The following is a 15,576-nucleotide window of genomic DNA, read 5'->3' on the forward strand; positions in this document are numbered from 1 at the left end:
ACTTCTGAATGGCCAGATCTGCAAAGACCAAGGACAGATTGGGAGAAATAATTGCAGCATCAGGCAGAGGTCTGCTGTTCCTCCTATTCCAAGAACTTAAAGTTTCTTTCTTTTTTCTTTTTTTTTTTTTAAATCAAAAATCCTATGGAAAACTTGAATTTATAAAAAGAGATAAAAATGGCTCTTAAATGAAAAGGTGTTTACCCTCACTCGTAATGAAATCAATGTCTGGTGTTCCCATTGCGGCTCAGTGGAAGTGAACCCAACTAGCGTCCTTGAAGATGTGGGTGCGGCCCCTGGCCTTGGTCAGTGGGTTGCGTATCTGGTGTTGCTGTGAGCTGCAGTGTGGGTTGCAGATGTGGCTCAGATCTGGTGTGGCTGGCTGTGGCTGTGGCTGGCAGCTGCAGGTCTGATTAGATCTCTAGCCTGGGAACTTGCATATGCTGCAGGCGCTGCCCTAAAAGGACAAAAAAAAGAAAAACCTAGTAGAACTACACAGATACTATTTCTTTACTCATCAGATTGGTCAAAATTCAAGACTGGCAATACAACTCTTGATGAGCTGCTGCGGAGACAGGAATTCTTAGGCACTGCTGATGGTATGCAGAATGGTACAGCCTCGTGTGAAGGGGAATTCAGCCATGTCTAACAAAACTATGCATTTGCTCTGAAGACACACCTGTACGATACGAAAATACATATGCACAAGGTTACTCATTGCAGCATTCCTCATAGCTGCAAAAAATATCGGAAACTGCCTATCATCCACGACAATTGATGGGAGAACCTATGGCACATCCACTTGATGGAGTATTATCCAGCTGAAAAAAAGGACGTTATTGGAGCAATTGACAAAGTGGAAATACGAAAAAAAACCCCAGAAATATGGATCTAATTTTTTTTCTTTTTATGGTCACACCTGCAGCATATGGAAGTTCCCAGGCTAAAGTCGAATTGGAGCTGAAGCTGCCCGCCTACACCACAGCCACAGCCACACTGGATCCGAGCCACATCTTCGAACTATACCACAGCTTTCGGCAACGCTGGATCCTTAACCCACTGAGCGAGGCCAGGGATCGAACCCTCATCATTACAGATACTATGTCATGTTCTTAACCCACTGAGCCCCAACGGGAGCTCCCTGAAATATGGATCTAGAGTAAATTATTGTATCAATCTTCAAGCACTAATGTTGATAACTGCTGTGGTTATGTAAGAGAATATCCCTATTCTTAGGAAGTACTGAAGTATTTAGGGATAAAGGACCATATTTTGTGTGTGTGTGTGTGTGTGTGTGTGTGTGTGTGTAGAGAGAGAGGTGGGGGGAGAGGGAAGGGGAGAGGGAGATGGGGAGGGAAAGAAAGGTGGAGAGAAGACAGGAAATGGGGTAAAAAAGTTAATTGAGGTAAAGGATTGATGACTATTACTGTTTTTGCAACATTTTTTGTAAGCTTGAAATTACTTTCATATAAAAATTTCAATGTTAAAAAAAATGTAACAGGATTTCCTAGTTAGTCGGGGAGGAAAAGAGTTCCAAGTCCTTGTCAGATAATTCCCCGAGGTGGGAGTGGGCGGGTGAGGCAGCCGTGATGAGATGTGCCAGTTTAACCAGGCTGGTCGTGCCCCGGAGCTGCAGACTTAGGCCCATTCTGTTTGCACTTCGTGCAGGGTTGGCCAGAGCTCGGGTCACGGTGAACCTTTGATTCAAGGCAAGTCCCATTTCTCAGTGTTGCTCTTCACCCTGGGCCTTGGTGGTGTGTTGGTGTTGCCAGCCCTTAGGCTGGTTGGTTGTTCCAGGCTTTGTGATCTCTGTAGGTGCTCAGGTGCTCTCACCGATGTTACACTTCCTACCCCCAATTAGAGACTGTTTTTCATAATTGTCTTGTTTTAGGCCCTTGTTTCAGTAAACGTCTTTTGCAGTTAACGCATGTTCTGATTAATGCATGTATGCAGATGCCCTCGTGGGCATTCAGCCTCACAGTGCTTTGGAATTATTTCGCAATTTATGATTTATGATTTACTTGGTACTCAGGACAGACCTCTAAAATGGCCGAACGTGTAGTTTCATAAATGAAATCTGGTGGGGTAAGTGGTTGGAGCAGCAGTGTGTTAAAAGGGAGAAGTTAGTCTAAGTTGAGAATTGTTGACTGTGGGGTAGCAGAAGGGCTAGATGTGGGGCATCAGTTCAGAAGGCAGGACGGGATTGCAGGTCCTGTTGTTTGTCTTCTTAAATTCAGCTGATATGCTGGGCATTAGGTACCCGGAAGCTTTGGCGCCACACGTCTAGGGTGTGATCGAGTTTATGTACCATCTGGTGACCGGTCGGGGGGGGGGTTGCGTCTGGAAGCTCCCCCAACACCAGGCCTTAGAGAAGCCTCGGAGGAGCTCAGCTCCAGGGCACATCAGTCCCTTCACCTGCTGTTACGTGGGCAGGAGCTGTTACACCCGGAGGCCTGCAGAGCTCCAGCACCCACACCTCAAATGTGCCCCAGACACCTCTCTGTAAATCCCACCCGCACCGATCACAGGTCTCTGTCGAAGTCCTTTACCACGCGCATGACACCCCGAATGCGCCCGGTCTCGTCTGGGTTGAAGTACTTTATATTCCAGAAACTTGGGAGCCGTGGGGCCCGTGAGGCCAGCGCATGTGGGGTTTGACTCTGGAAGATCGTTTTCTCCTGGAACAGTGGCATCTGGTTCAGAGGGGTCCGTGCGGGGGATCTGGACGTGCTCCGGCCCATTGTCTTAGCACGTTCCCTTGCCTTCCGTGACACTGCCGGCGGGGGGACGGCTGCCCCTGGGCGGCGCTCAGCGCTGCGCAAGATCAGCTCTCCCAGCCTGCCCGGGTGTCACTGACAGCTCACTTGAGGTGGGGTTGGCACGTCCCTGTCATACTTCATGATCCCAGTGAAAACTCTCCAGGATATTCCAGGTTGAGGGTTTTTTTTTTTTTTTTTTTTTTTTTTTTGTCTTTTTGCCATTTCTTGGGCCGCTCCTGCGGCATATGGAGGTTCCCAGGCTAGGGGTCGAATCGGAGCTGTAGCTGCCAGCCTATGCCAGAGCCACAGCAACTCAGGATCCGAGCCGAGTCTGCAACCTACACCACAGCTCACGGCAACGCCGGATCGTTAACCCACTGGGCAAGGGCAGGGATTGAACCCGCAACCTCATGGTTCCTAGTCGGATTCGTTAACCACTGCGCCACGACGGGAACTCCCAGGTTGAGGTTTTGTCCTGCGTGTGCTTAGATCGATTAGACAAGGGGGCCGCTAGATGAGAGGTGGTTGTAATGCTTCGGCAGCCTAACAAGCAACCCAAAACCTCAGCCTGGGAACGCCTTGTGGACTGAAAAAAAAAAAAAAAAAAAAAGCCAGCAAATGTGAAAGTCGTGAGTTAAGTTTATTGGGGGCAAAATGAGGGTTGTTGCCCAGGAGACAGTCTTTCAGGAGGACCTGAGGAACTGCTCCCAGGAGCATGTGTGTGGTTTTAGTGAACAGGGATACGTGCAGGGAAGCACGCGTTTTGGCAGGAGGTTGCAGCTGGTCACGAGGAGCAGAGGTCTCCGCGAAGACAGGAGAAGATCAAAGAACTTGGGCTCATAAAATCTGAAAACACCGAACTGTCCGAAGGCCCGTCGTGCATTTTCCCCCAGAGCACAAGGAGCCTTGTTCCCAGTCTCCACCCTGAACTCCTTTCGGGGTGTGTTGAAGTCCCTGCAGTGGCTGGTGACTTCATTCTTGTAGAACCAGATGGCGAGCTGCAGGTTTTAGTTGGCAGCCTCAAGGTTAAAAGAAACCAAGGGACCACAAGTCACAAGCAGCTAACTTGGTTTTCCTGTGCAGGGAAGACTTAAGCAATAGCCAATCAAGTCGTTTCCTCACTTTGCTTCCTTGTCTCTGTAAACGTCTGGCCTCTACTTCCTGTGGCTGGAATGCCACTGACCACTTCCCGGTTGGTGCTGCCTGATTGGAATGGTTTTTGCTCAATTAAACGTGAACTTTTTCATATGCCTCAGTTTATCTTTCCTCAATGCTTTTCAACAGAGATTCTGAAGACCTTACATCAGAATCATCTGGGGAATTTGTTTAACGTGTTTGGGGCTGGAGCAGTTTTCACTGGGACCTAGGAAACTTCATTTTACCCAGCCCTTTGGGTGATGGGCTAGGGCGCAAGAAAATCTTGAGGGTTGCTGTATCATTGCGTGGATCACCGTGGCTTCACCAGAGCACACACTGACGTGGTGGAACACATCCTGCAGACTCCCCCCACCCGCCCAAAGCAGATACGGGAGCATCCTACAAACAGCAGGGCTTCGTCTTCACAGCCGAGTGCTGTCTCACTGCTCTCAGCTGGGAGCGATGACGCATGCATCCCTTCAGCGACGCAGCATGGTTATCCTGATTTCTCACTAGAAAAAGACTTTGGTTTTGGTTTTACTTTTGGGAGGGGTCAGACATTCATTTACTGCTGTGTCTCCGCACTCGGCACAGTGCCCAGCTTCATGAAGGCGCTTGATGAAGATTGCTTCAATAAACACGTTTCTTTTGCGTCGGTCCCCTCCCTAAGTTTCTTGGTTGCCACTGCTCCGCTCCACCTTCATGTCCCATAACTGGGGAGGCAGACGAAGCCCTCTCCTTTGGCCACCCCAGGAGTGCAGCTCCACAGAAAAGGCTTGAATTCTGTTGCAGGTGAGGTTGGGCTTTTCCAGGACCGGGCGCTGGGTTGGGAGTGGAGAGCCCAGCGAAGCCAGTGCCAGTGCGAGGGGCCTGGGAGAGTGGAGGGTGGCAGAGGATGCAGCGGGAACGCTTTAACCCAAGCACGTGTGTAACTTGTGCTGCGATCTGTGACAGTAAAGTGTATCTTTAACAACCTCCTTCTGCGTGAATGGCTGTCTCTGTCCTTCAGGCCTGTGGAGGACTCAGCGGGTTGAGGGTGTCGATGTGGAGACCACTGGAATGATGTAGGGGAGTCTGGCAAAGAGCAGAGCCTCCGTGACTGACTCAGAATCAGGAGCAGGTTCGACAGAAGATTGGACCGGATTGTAGATGATGGGGAACCTCAAGGAAAAAAGCAAGCAAACCAACACCAAAACACCAGCAACTTCCCTTTCACTTTCTTTTGAATGAGATGTAGTTTTTCTCTTATTTTATCTTCGCTTCCCAGTACAGTATCTCCGCGTGAAATTCTTTCTGTGCTTGATGGACGTAAAGGAATGTCCTGATTCGTTGCAGGAAGAGGAAGCTAAGGGGGAGGACACCTGGGAGGGAAGATTGGGTGCAGGCCATCTGTGACCCGGTTGTCACTTTGTTGGGAGAGGCCATCACAAGGGGCATGTGTCCTTTGTTATGCAGAGATGGCAGAAATCTCATCTTTCTCACTCCCTGTATCTTTTCCCACTTTTGTTGTTTAGAATGGAACCTAGAGTCTCCCCCCCACCTTCTTCCCTTTTATTTGGCTGTGGTGTGCAGTGGCTTGATGTAGTATCTCAGTTCCCAGACCAGGGATTGAACCCGGGCTGCAGTGGTGAAGGCACCAAATCCTAACCACTAGACCGCCAGGGAGCTCTCTCTTTTCTCACTTTTAGTATCTACTTCCCAACTACCTTCCTACCCAAAATACAAGGGGGGCTGATTCTGGGAATCACCTGCAGGGAGATCCATCCCTCTGCTGCAGCTCGTAGAGACCAGATGGTCGGAATAGTTCAGTCCATACAGAAAACCCTGACACTGTATCTCAGCATGGGCTTCTTCCTCCATAGGTGTCACATTCTTGCATTTCGTTTTTCCTTCCTGACTCATGAGCATAGCCCCCCAAAAAGCAGTAAGTATAGCCCCGCACTGGAGACTGATATCGAAGATGTCCCGCTTTCCACTGAAGGTCTTTTCTAGACATGCCAGTTGGTTCTCCACCCTCGAATTTGGATCTTCAGTCTAACCCTCCCTGTTGATGTACTTTGGCCCGTCCACCTTTTAATTTGGATGTGGTGACATTGGGACACTTGTGTACTGTTGATGGGAACGGGGAATGGTTGCAGCCACTAGGAGCGACAGTGTGGTGGTTTCTCAAAAAATTAAAAATGGGATTCCTCTGTAAGCCAATAATTCCACTTCTGGGTATGTGCCTAATAGCATGAAAACCCGGGACTCAAAGAGACATTTGTACACCCATGTTTACAGCTGTATCATTCGTGATAGTCAGAAGCGGAAGTAACCAAGTGTTTGTCAAGAGTTGGGTGGATGCAGGAGATGGGGTTTGTCCGTACAGGGGAATACGATTCACCCCTCAAAGGGCAGGAGATCCTGCCATGCTACGGCCCCGGATGAACCTTGAAGACTGTGCTGAGTGAAACAGAAGCACAAGCACTGCAAGGATCCACTTTTATAAGAGGTACCTCGGATGGCCAAATTCATAGAGGCAGAAAGTAGACTAGTGATGGCCAGGGGTCTGGAGCAGAGCCAATGGGGAGTTACTGTTTCACAGGTACTGAGTTTGAGTTTTGCAAAATGAAGGGAGCTGTGGAGGGCTGGCGGTGTTGGTAGCTCAACACTGTGCACATACTTCTTGCCATTGGACTGGGCGCTTTAAATAAGACAGTGCATTTGATGTATTTTCTACAATTAAAAGAATAAGAATGTGCATTGCCTTTATCAACTCGGAGAATCATCGGTACACTGGTGACAGCAATTTCAGTGACCTAGTGGGGAAAAGCCAGATTCCAGCCTGTGAATCTCTTCCTTGAATTTTTTTTTTTTTCTTTTTAGGGCTGCACTGTGGCATATGGAGGTTCCCAGGCTAGGGGTCGAATCAGAGCTACAGCTGCAGGTGTACGCCACAGCCACGGCAGTGCCAGATCCGAGCCTTGTCTGTGACCTACACCACGGCTCACGGCAATGCCGGTTCCTTAACCCACTGAGCAAGGCCAGGGATCGAACTTGCAACCTCATGGTTCCTGGTCAGATTCATTTCCGCTGCCCCATGACCGGAACGCCCTCTCCCTTAAATTCTAACTCACACGTACAACTACTTGGAGTTTGAATGGACATCTCAAACTGTCACACCCAAAGCGAAACTCTGTTCTTCCTCTCCCATCGAAACCCGACAGCCAAAGCCCCAGCAAATCCTGTCAGCTCTGCGTTCGAAACGCACTGGGAATCTGGCAGCTTCTCCCTCCCTCCAGCATCTTTGCCCTTGGACTGTGTTAGACGCCTTCTAATTAACCCCCCTGCTTCTCTTCTTTCCTCTCTATAGTTTATTCACCCTATAAGAATCAGGTAATCTTTAAAAAATATAAATAAGATGATTTCACTTTTCTGTTCAGAACTTTTCCAAAGGCTTCCCCTCTCAGAGTAAAAGCAAAAGCCCTCACTTAGCTGGAGGGCTAGTTCTTTCTGGAGCACGTTGGCCCACCTGCCAAGAATGCCCCCACTCTGGGGCTGTGCTCTTGTTGTTCCCTTTGCCTAGAACCTACTTTCTTAAAATCTTCACATACCTTCTCTCTCTCTCCAAGTGAGTTTCTGTCTTGAGAGACCTTCCCTAATTATCTGTGATGGTTCCAGAACATGTCTGCGGATTCTCTGACGTTTTTCCCATCAAAAGAGAGTCAAATTCCTCTCCCCTTGAATATCGTCTGGCCGTAGCGACTCACTTCTAACAAAAAAACCATGAAGGCCGGGATGCTGTGTTAGTCGTGAGGTTATGAAAGGCTGTCCTGGGGATGCCTGCCCTTGGCACAGAGCCGGCATGCTGCGAGGAAGCCCCCGCCACACTGACAGGCCACACCTGAAGGTATTCTAGCAACAGCCCTTAGCTGTGGTCCCTGCTGACAGCCAGAATCAGCTGGCAAGACGTGTGAGTGAGGAATCCCTCCAGATAACTCCAGCCCAAGCGCTGGAGGTTAAGGCAAAGTCGGGGGGAGAAAGGCTGTCAAGTGTTCTTTCTTCATGTTTGCTGACGGCATCCCATCGGCATCATTATCTGTGGTGATGTTCTCGCTGAGTCATTATTTTAAACCAGGTGCTAGCGCTGGGGGCAGCTTCCGGGAGGGCTGTGACACCTGTCTCCAGGGCCAGGTGCAACCCAGAATGTGGGGGTGGCAGCTGAGGAGGTGGGGGTGCAGCGGAGGTGTTTGGAAACTGGGATGCCCGAGGGTTCAGCATGTGAGGGGGACCGTGGGGGCATCTCTTTGGCACAGGCTGTCAGCACAGGTCGCAGCGCCCCGAGTTCACCTTTTCACATGACCGCGCTCCGGAAGGCCTGCGGCTGAAGCTGACTGCCTTGTGTTTACGTGGGTCTGTCTTTAGGGGAGCGCTCATTCCGCTAGGGGTGCGTGGCAGCCTGGGGGGGCCAGGAAGGTTCCGACTTGCAGGTTGCGTCCGGAGCAAGGCGAGGATTCCCTGGCCTTGGCGACCACCCCGGACAGTGAGGTCTCTGTCCCTCCCACCCTCTGCCTCTGGAGCCTGTCGCTGGGATTCGTGCCCTGCCTGACACAGAGCCGCTTGGGGGGGAGCTCCGCTGTCACAGCCGGTGGGATGAAGCCTTCCCGCTGACCAGTTTCCGCAGGGCTCCCTGCATGTCCTCGTTCCTCAGGCAGTAGATAAAGGGGTTCAGTGCGGGCGTGACCACCATATACATCACAGAGGCCAGCGAAGCCCTGCAGCTGAGCGGGAGGATGAGGGACTCAGGTAGACCCCCGCGATGGTCCCGTAAAAGAGGATGACGGCAGTGAGGTGGGAGCCACAGGTGGAAAAGGCCTTCCGCCTGCCCCGGGCGGATGGCACCTTGAGCACAGCAGACACGATGTGGACGTAGGAGACGAGAACGCCGAGGAAGGGGCCGAGGACGATCAGGCCCCCCACCAGCAGAATCATGAGTTGGTTGAGTCGAGTGCTGGAGCAGGAGAGCCGGAGCAGGGGAAGGAGGTCACAAAAGAAGTAAGGGACGGCGGTGCCGGCGCAGAACTCCAGCCGGGCCATGAGGAGGGTGTGCAGCAGGGAGTGGAGGCTGGCCAGCAGCCAGGAGCTCCCCAGCAGCAGGGCACAGACGCGCGGGCTCAGCATCGTGGCATAGTGCAGGGGGTGGCAGATGGCCACGTAGCGGTCGTAAGCCATGGCCGCCAGGAGGAAGTTGTCCATGTTGGCAAGCAAGATGCAGAAGTAGATCTGGGCCAGGCAGCCGCCGTAGGGAATGGACTGGGTCTGCGTCCAGACGTTCACAAGCATCTTGGGGACTGTGGCGGAGAGGAAGCCGAAATCCACCAGGGAGAGGTGGCTGAGGAAGAGGCACATGGGTGTGTGCAGGGGGGAGCTGGAGGCAACGGCCAGGATGATGAGCAGGTTCCCTGCCGCCCCGACCAGGTACAGGACGAGGAAGAGCCCAGAGATGAGCTGCTGCCGCTCGGGCCGGCTGGAGAGCCCCAGGAGGATGAACTCCGAGGCGCTGGTGTGGTTTCCCTTCTCCATGGCCGGCAGGTCCTGCTGGGATGGCACAGGCTTCAGAGCGGGTGCAGGGGCCCATGGCTCCCTCCTCCCTCTCCCATCCCCCGAGGCCCATCTCTGCTCATTTGGCAGAAACCCCGAGGAGGCTCTCTACCAGCACAGGAAAATCTTCACCTAGGGAGCCCTTTGGCCTCCACAGATCCCAAGGTCAGGGGTTTAATTATCTTGCCATCATCATGCTACCGACCCTGAACCCCACAAACCCCCACGTGCCATCTCCACAGAGAATCCTTATGACATCTGGCCTGGTACTCAGTGGTGACAACAAGTGGGGTACTTAGGGTGTCTGAGCGCCCAGTTTCCATCATGCTCTCCTTCTTTGTTCCATCATACTCTCAGTATTGTCTCAGTATCCAGGAAAGAGCTATCGGAATGTGCTCCCAATAAGATGGCCACCCCGAGGCGCCTTCCATGCAGAACTATGGAACCACAAGGCACATGCAGAGACCCAGAGGCTCATACTTGAAAACGTTCTCTTTCCGCACGAATCTCCTTCCCCACTAATAGTTTACCTCCCCTCGTCCCTCCACCCCCACAGAGTCCAGGCTCAGGGTGCTCTGGCTGCCACTCTTCCCTGGCTCTGGGCCACCTGGGTCCTGGAGACGATGCTGTGGGGGCAAGAAGACCAGGACACCCTGGCCGCAAGAGCGGGCCGCCTGGGACCGTCAGCCAGCCAGCCCGCCCTCTGTCGGGGCTCACCCAGCAAGAGCCTCACCTCTGGGGGGCGTCAGGGTTGCCCCTGCAGATGAAAAAGAGACGCTGCGGTGTAACGGGGCCCAAAGTAAGAGCCGGCAGCGGGGTGGCCCCGCGCGGTCCTAAGGGCGAGCTGGCAGTCGTTCACCGCGCGCTGAGCCGAAGCTTCAGCAGGTGGAATGTACATGATTTTCCACGGCGGCACAGGACACGGCTGGGATTTGGGGTCTGTGGATTCTAAGTCCTGAACGAGAGGAGGGAAAGGAGGAAGTGCAGTTACTGTGCTGATTCGGGGCGGGGAACAGCCCCCTCGGGCAAGGGGTCGGGAAAAGCTGCGGAGATGGGCGTGGCCCGCGGGGGGCTGGGCAGGGAGGGAGAAGCGGGGTCCCCGCGCCAGCGCCGCGCCGCAGTCGAGCTCTTGGCCTGTGCTGAGAGCTGTGCCTTCGTGTGGACAATAAACGGCTCCGTTTGAATGACTATTTTACGGATGTGATTTTTTAAAAGGATTACAATATTTGGTGACCCAAAAGCAAGACTCTTTGGTAAAGGACGACCACAGACAGGGACGCCGGCGCCTAAGGGAAAAGAAATGTTTGAGGAAAAGTAAAAATAATGGGAAACCTGCATGTCATATGTTAGATCTTCGTTTGATCAGTCCTGATTAGGAGAGCTTTTTACCGGGTGATGAGAAAACAGTTAAGGACATAGTTGTCATTCCCAAGAAGCTTCTAGTTGAATGTGAGGGTAACAGCCTTTAGACGAGGGAGCTGACATGGGTTGAGCATCTGTGGTGTGTCGTATCCAGGACGGGGCACAGGCACAATGTGCAGAATCTCACAGCCTATGTAAGGCGGGCATTATTATTCTTATTTTACAGGTGAGTAAACCAAGACCAAGGGGGTTTGAATAATTTCCCCCAAAGACGTCAGGACGTGATTCCAGATCAGTCTGGTTTCAAAGCAGTGCTCTTTTAATCTCACTGCTTTGGTTTTTCTCAGAAAGACTGAAGAGCTGCTACTTTTGGTGAATTTAAACGTGGAGCATCGGTGTCACGGGATCAGGGGACCCCGCAGTGACCAGCAGGGGGACGGGAGGCAGGGGGTGTGGTGCAGGGCAGGCCGGATGGGCAGGGATATGGTGGGAGGGGACATGGTGGCCTGTGCTGGGGAGAGAGGACTTGTTCATGTGGCCGCAGCACGGATTCCGTGACTGACACACGCGTGTGAATGGGAGTGGCAGTGTAGTGACAAAAGTGTCCCTTCCTTGACTTTCACATCAGGGTGCCTCCATTCTCTTTTTCTCCCCACTCTCCTACTTCCCCCGAGACCTTGGAGGAGAAAACGTTTTCGTTGCTGCTTCCTACTGGTTAGGAAAATGCTCTTCCCTCAGGCTCCTGTGTTGAGAACACCGAAGCCGAAAGAGCCTGACTTACAGCAGAAGGAATTCTGTACCCCCACCCCCCCCGATTCTGGACCATTCCGCATGCAGACATACCCCAGTCTTAAGAATCTGCCCTGGACCCCACATTCCCTGCCAGCCGTTAGCTTGCTTCTCCACTCTTCTTTCCCACGCAAATCGTCAACATGCGGTCAGTATTCACTCTCCAGCCCCCCATCCCCTTCTCCCATGAAGCCCCCTTGTGAGCTTCCCCCCAATCCATGAAACGTCCCTTGTCAGGGCTGCCATTGGTCCGGCTGAGGTTAGCACTCAGGCCCCATCTCCCTAAACCCAACAAGCTGGAGTTGGCCCAGCTGGTCACGTCCTCCTTCTTGAAACACGTTCTCCCCTTGGTTTTGAAGCCGTTCCATCTTGGCACCTGTCCTCCCTCACTGGTGCCTGGCTCTCCGTGTCCTCCGCTTCTCCCTTCTCTTCCGACCTCCAGCTCTGGGGACGCCCATCAACTCCTCAAGCCTCATCTCTTCTCTGTTCCCACGCAGTCTGCAAGTGGGCTCGTTAGTCCCAAAGCTTTAGATACCAGCCAGATTTCTATCTCCAGTTTGGGATGCCCCCTTCAAACCTCTAACCTAATTGATGCCCAGCTGCCTCCTCCACACATCCATTTAGATCAAACAGGCGCTTCCAAGGAGCTTGTCTAAAGCCATGTTGCTGATCCTCTCCTCAAACCTGCTGCCTCCTCTGTCATCCCATCTTATTCTTCCAGTTGCTTGAGCCAGAACCTTAGCACCTTCTGTCCTTAACGCCTCTTTTTTTTTTTTTTTTTTTTTCCTTTTTTAAACTGTTGTCCTCCAGTACACTGGCCAGTCCTGTCATCTCTACCTTTGAAATCTATCCAGAATGGTACCACTTTCTCTCTGGACCCACTGCTGCCTTCATAGCCCAAACGGTCATTCATTTTTTTTCTATCTGGATTATTACAATAGTTTCTCAGCCAGGCTTTTGGTTTCTACCCTCCCCGACCCTCAACGGTCTGTTTCTACGTAGCAAACCGGGGCGAATGTTAAGACATGTGAGTCAGGTTTCTCCTCTGCTCAGAATCCTCCAGCGCCTTCCCGTCTCACTCAGAACCAAGACCACAGTCCTCGCCACCTGCTACAGGCCCGGGCGTGACCCAGGCCTCTGCCCTGTCGCTGATCTCACCTCCTCCTATCACCACGCACCCTCGGTAGTTCGGCCGTGATGGCCTCCTCGCTGGCCCTGGACACGACAAGCACGTCCCTCTATCAGGGCCTTTGTGCTTATTCCACTGCCTGCAATTCTCTTCCTTGTTTTTGGTCTTCTTTTTTTTTTTTTTAAGGGCCGCACCCACAGCACATGGAAGCTCCCAGGCTAGGGGTTGAATCGGAGCTACAGCTACCCGCCTACACCACAGCCACAGCAACGCAGGATCTGAGCCACATCTGCGACCTACACCATGGCGCACGGCAATGCCAGATCTTTAACCCACTGAGCGAGGCCAGGGATCAAACCTGCGTCCTCATGGATACTAGCTGGAGTCGTTACCGCTGATCCCCATTGGTCCTTTGCTTTATTTGATTTCAGCTGAAACGTCATCTCTGTTCACCTATCTAAAATAGTACCCCTGAACCTATCTTTCTTCTTATTTTTGCCTTGTTTTTATTCTCAGCACCATCTCCCTCTCTCATCTGTTTATGATCTAGCTATCTGTCTATCTATCCATCCACCCACCCATCCATCTAGCCATCCATCCATATCTTATCTATGTATCTATCTAGCTAATCGTCTATCTGTTGCTCTGTTTCTCTAGAATATAAGCTCGCGAGAGAGGAACTTTATTCTTAGGTAGTGCCATTTTCCCAGTAGAACTGGGCCTGGGCCATAGGAGACATTCAGTGTCGTGGAACAAAAGGGGAACTGTTCTCAATGTTCCCCTTTGTGACCTTGTGCCTTTGCGACTGGGTGAGACCTTCACCTGATATCAACCTAGTGTCTCTCAAATGTCAACCGTAGTTACTCATCACCTGTATTGTTGTCTCCTCAATAGTCGCTGCATTCATTAATTTTGTTAATTGAAATTCCTTTACTAGAAAAGAAAGTTTGTGCAGCATGATAATGTAAGAAAGAAGTATCTCTTCTTGAATTTTAGCTACATACCACTACCATTATCTGAGTCTGGAACCCACTTTTTCTTGGTTAAAATGGAGATTGTGAAGTTGTAGAGAGGTGTTAGGGAGATAGCACCCGTCTGAGTCTTTCTCTGAGAGGCGGTCAGGGAGTGGGGAGAGAACCCAAAGGCAGTCACTTTCTCCCCAAGCTGTTTGGTGCTGCCTGTCTCCGTCTCTGTAAACCACTTACTGCCAGCTTCCAGAGCCAGTAGGTGTGGGCTCCACGCTGTGGGAACCACTGCACTAACCCACACATACCTGGACTTGGGCACCTGTTTGTTCAGGTCTGCTTTCTGTTCCTGATCCTTCAGTTGGTTCCAGCACATCAACTGCCTTTGTTTTCTTGCCTCAGTGGCAGTTCTGCATCTCTTTTCTGGTGACCACCGCAGCTCCGGAGTTCGTGTCAGTCTGAACACTGGCCCTATGATGGGAGAGCCCAAGGGCAGGAGAAAAATGCGTGTCTTTGACTTTGAGGTTCTCATGTTTAATTTTCTCCAATGATTGAGCCATAATTTACCTCTGCTTAAATCATTGCAAGAGGGAAAAAACAAATTAAAGTTGCTGGCAAAGTATAGATAGTCTAATTAAAAGTGAAAACAAACCCTATAGGAAAAATAGTTTACGTAGAAATCTGATAATTGGTTATTTGAAAAATAGTTGATCAGTAGTATCAGTTTTGTTAAACAAATGAGAATGAAAATTAAAACGAAGTCAGGATTTGGAAAATATACTTAACGGTCAGTATAAAAGATTCACATCTAAGTTGAATGTTCTTTTCAAGTGTAGGCTAATACATCTTATAAAAAGTAGGTGGTTACTTACAAGTAGATGTACTATCCCCAATGATGCAAAAAAAAAAAAAAAGTTAGAGGTCGTGAATATAAGGCTGATAGAGAAAAATAATAAATTCGTTAAATAGTTTCTAAAGGGGCATCTGATACCAATGTCTTTAAAATTTTCAGACTTTCTAGGAATCAGTAATTCATTCAGCGATAAAAATGTTAAAAATATGGTAAGTTATGGCGTATCGATAATCCGTAAAATGGATAGAGTAAAAATATCTTTTAAAGATGTTGAGAAAAATGAGAAAATACCCATAACTTGCACAGATAGTAAGCACCCAGATCCAAGCCGCGTCTGCAACCCACACCACTGCTCACGGCAACACCGGATCCTTAACCCACTGACTGAGGCCAGGGATCGAACCCACAACCTCATGGTTCCTAGTTGGATTTGTTAACCACTGAGTTGCTTACATTCAACACAAAATGTGCAAATCAGGCCATTGCAGGCAGTCACCTGCTCTGCTTCGGAGCCTGTCTTAACGCTCGCAGACATTTTCAGGTGTCTCTTTCAAGGATAAGCATTAGGAGGGATGGAATTACTGGACAGGCCTCCATCATGGGGAATGAGGGCAGGGGCTGAGTGAGGTTGTCCAGGAAGCGAACTCTGTGTGGTTTTAGGAATTCTGTACTCTGCTTTCTTCCTTGGAAAGTGATGGGGTTGGACTCCCAGAGGGTTTCCAAGGTCCCCTACAGTCTCCCATCTTTGAGAAGTGGAGGAGAGGCCTTTGGGCTCATACATTTGGGGGGCATCAGGAGAGGAGTGTCTCTTTCCTCTTGTGCCCACATTAATACTGACCTGTCCAGTTGTCCTGACTGCCGCCGCCCCACCTGAGGAACCTGCCTCCTCCTGACTTACTCTTCATCCCTAAGGAGGGGCAGACCGCTCAGAAGCAGCCTAGAGCCAGAGACACAGCCCCGGGCCCCATGGACAGCAGGGTGAGGAGCACATCTGTGCCTGGA

At 50.9% G+C, this 15,576-nt stretch overlaps 1 protein-coding gene and 1 long non-coding RNA gene across 2 annotated transcripts; one reads left to right on the top strand and one right to left on the bottom strand.

Moving 5' to 3' along the window:
* LOC110259855 lies at positions 1,326–4,873 on the top strand. Its single transcript, XR_002342261.1, has 2 exons — positions 1,326–2,932; positions 3,221–4,873. It is a non-coding gene; the product is annotated as an uncharacterized LOC110259855 (long non-coding RNA).
* LOC110260127 (olfactory receptor 1F12-like) lies at positions 7,244–10,005 on the bottom strand. Its single transcript, XM_021088415.1, is given in 2 exon segments — positions 7,244–8,654; positions 8,657–10,005. Coding segments are annotated over 2 exon segments (942 nt in total). The 5' UTR covers positions 9,459–10,005; the 3' UTR covers positions 7,244–8,514.

The sequence above is a fragment of the Sus scrofa genome, chromosome 3, assembly GCF_000003025.6.
Source record: "Sus scrofa isolate TJ Tabasco breed Duroc chromosome 3, Sscrofa11.1, whole genome shotgun sequence".
NCBI classification, from domain to species: domain Eukaryota; kingdom Metazoa; phylum Chordata; class Mammalia; order Artiodactyla; family Suidae; genus Sus; species Sus scrofa.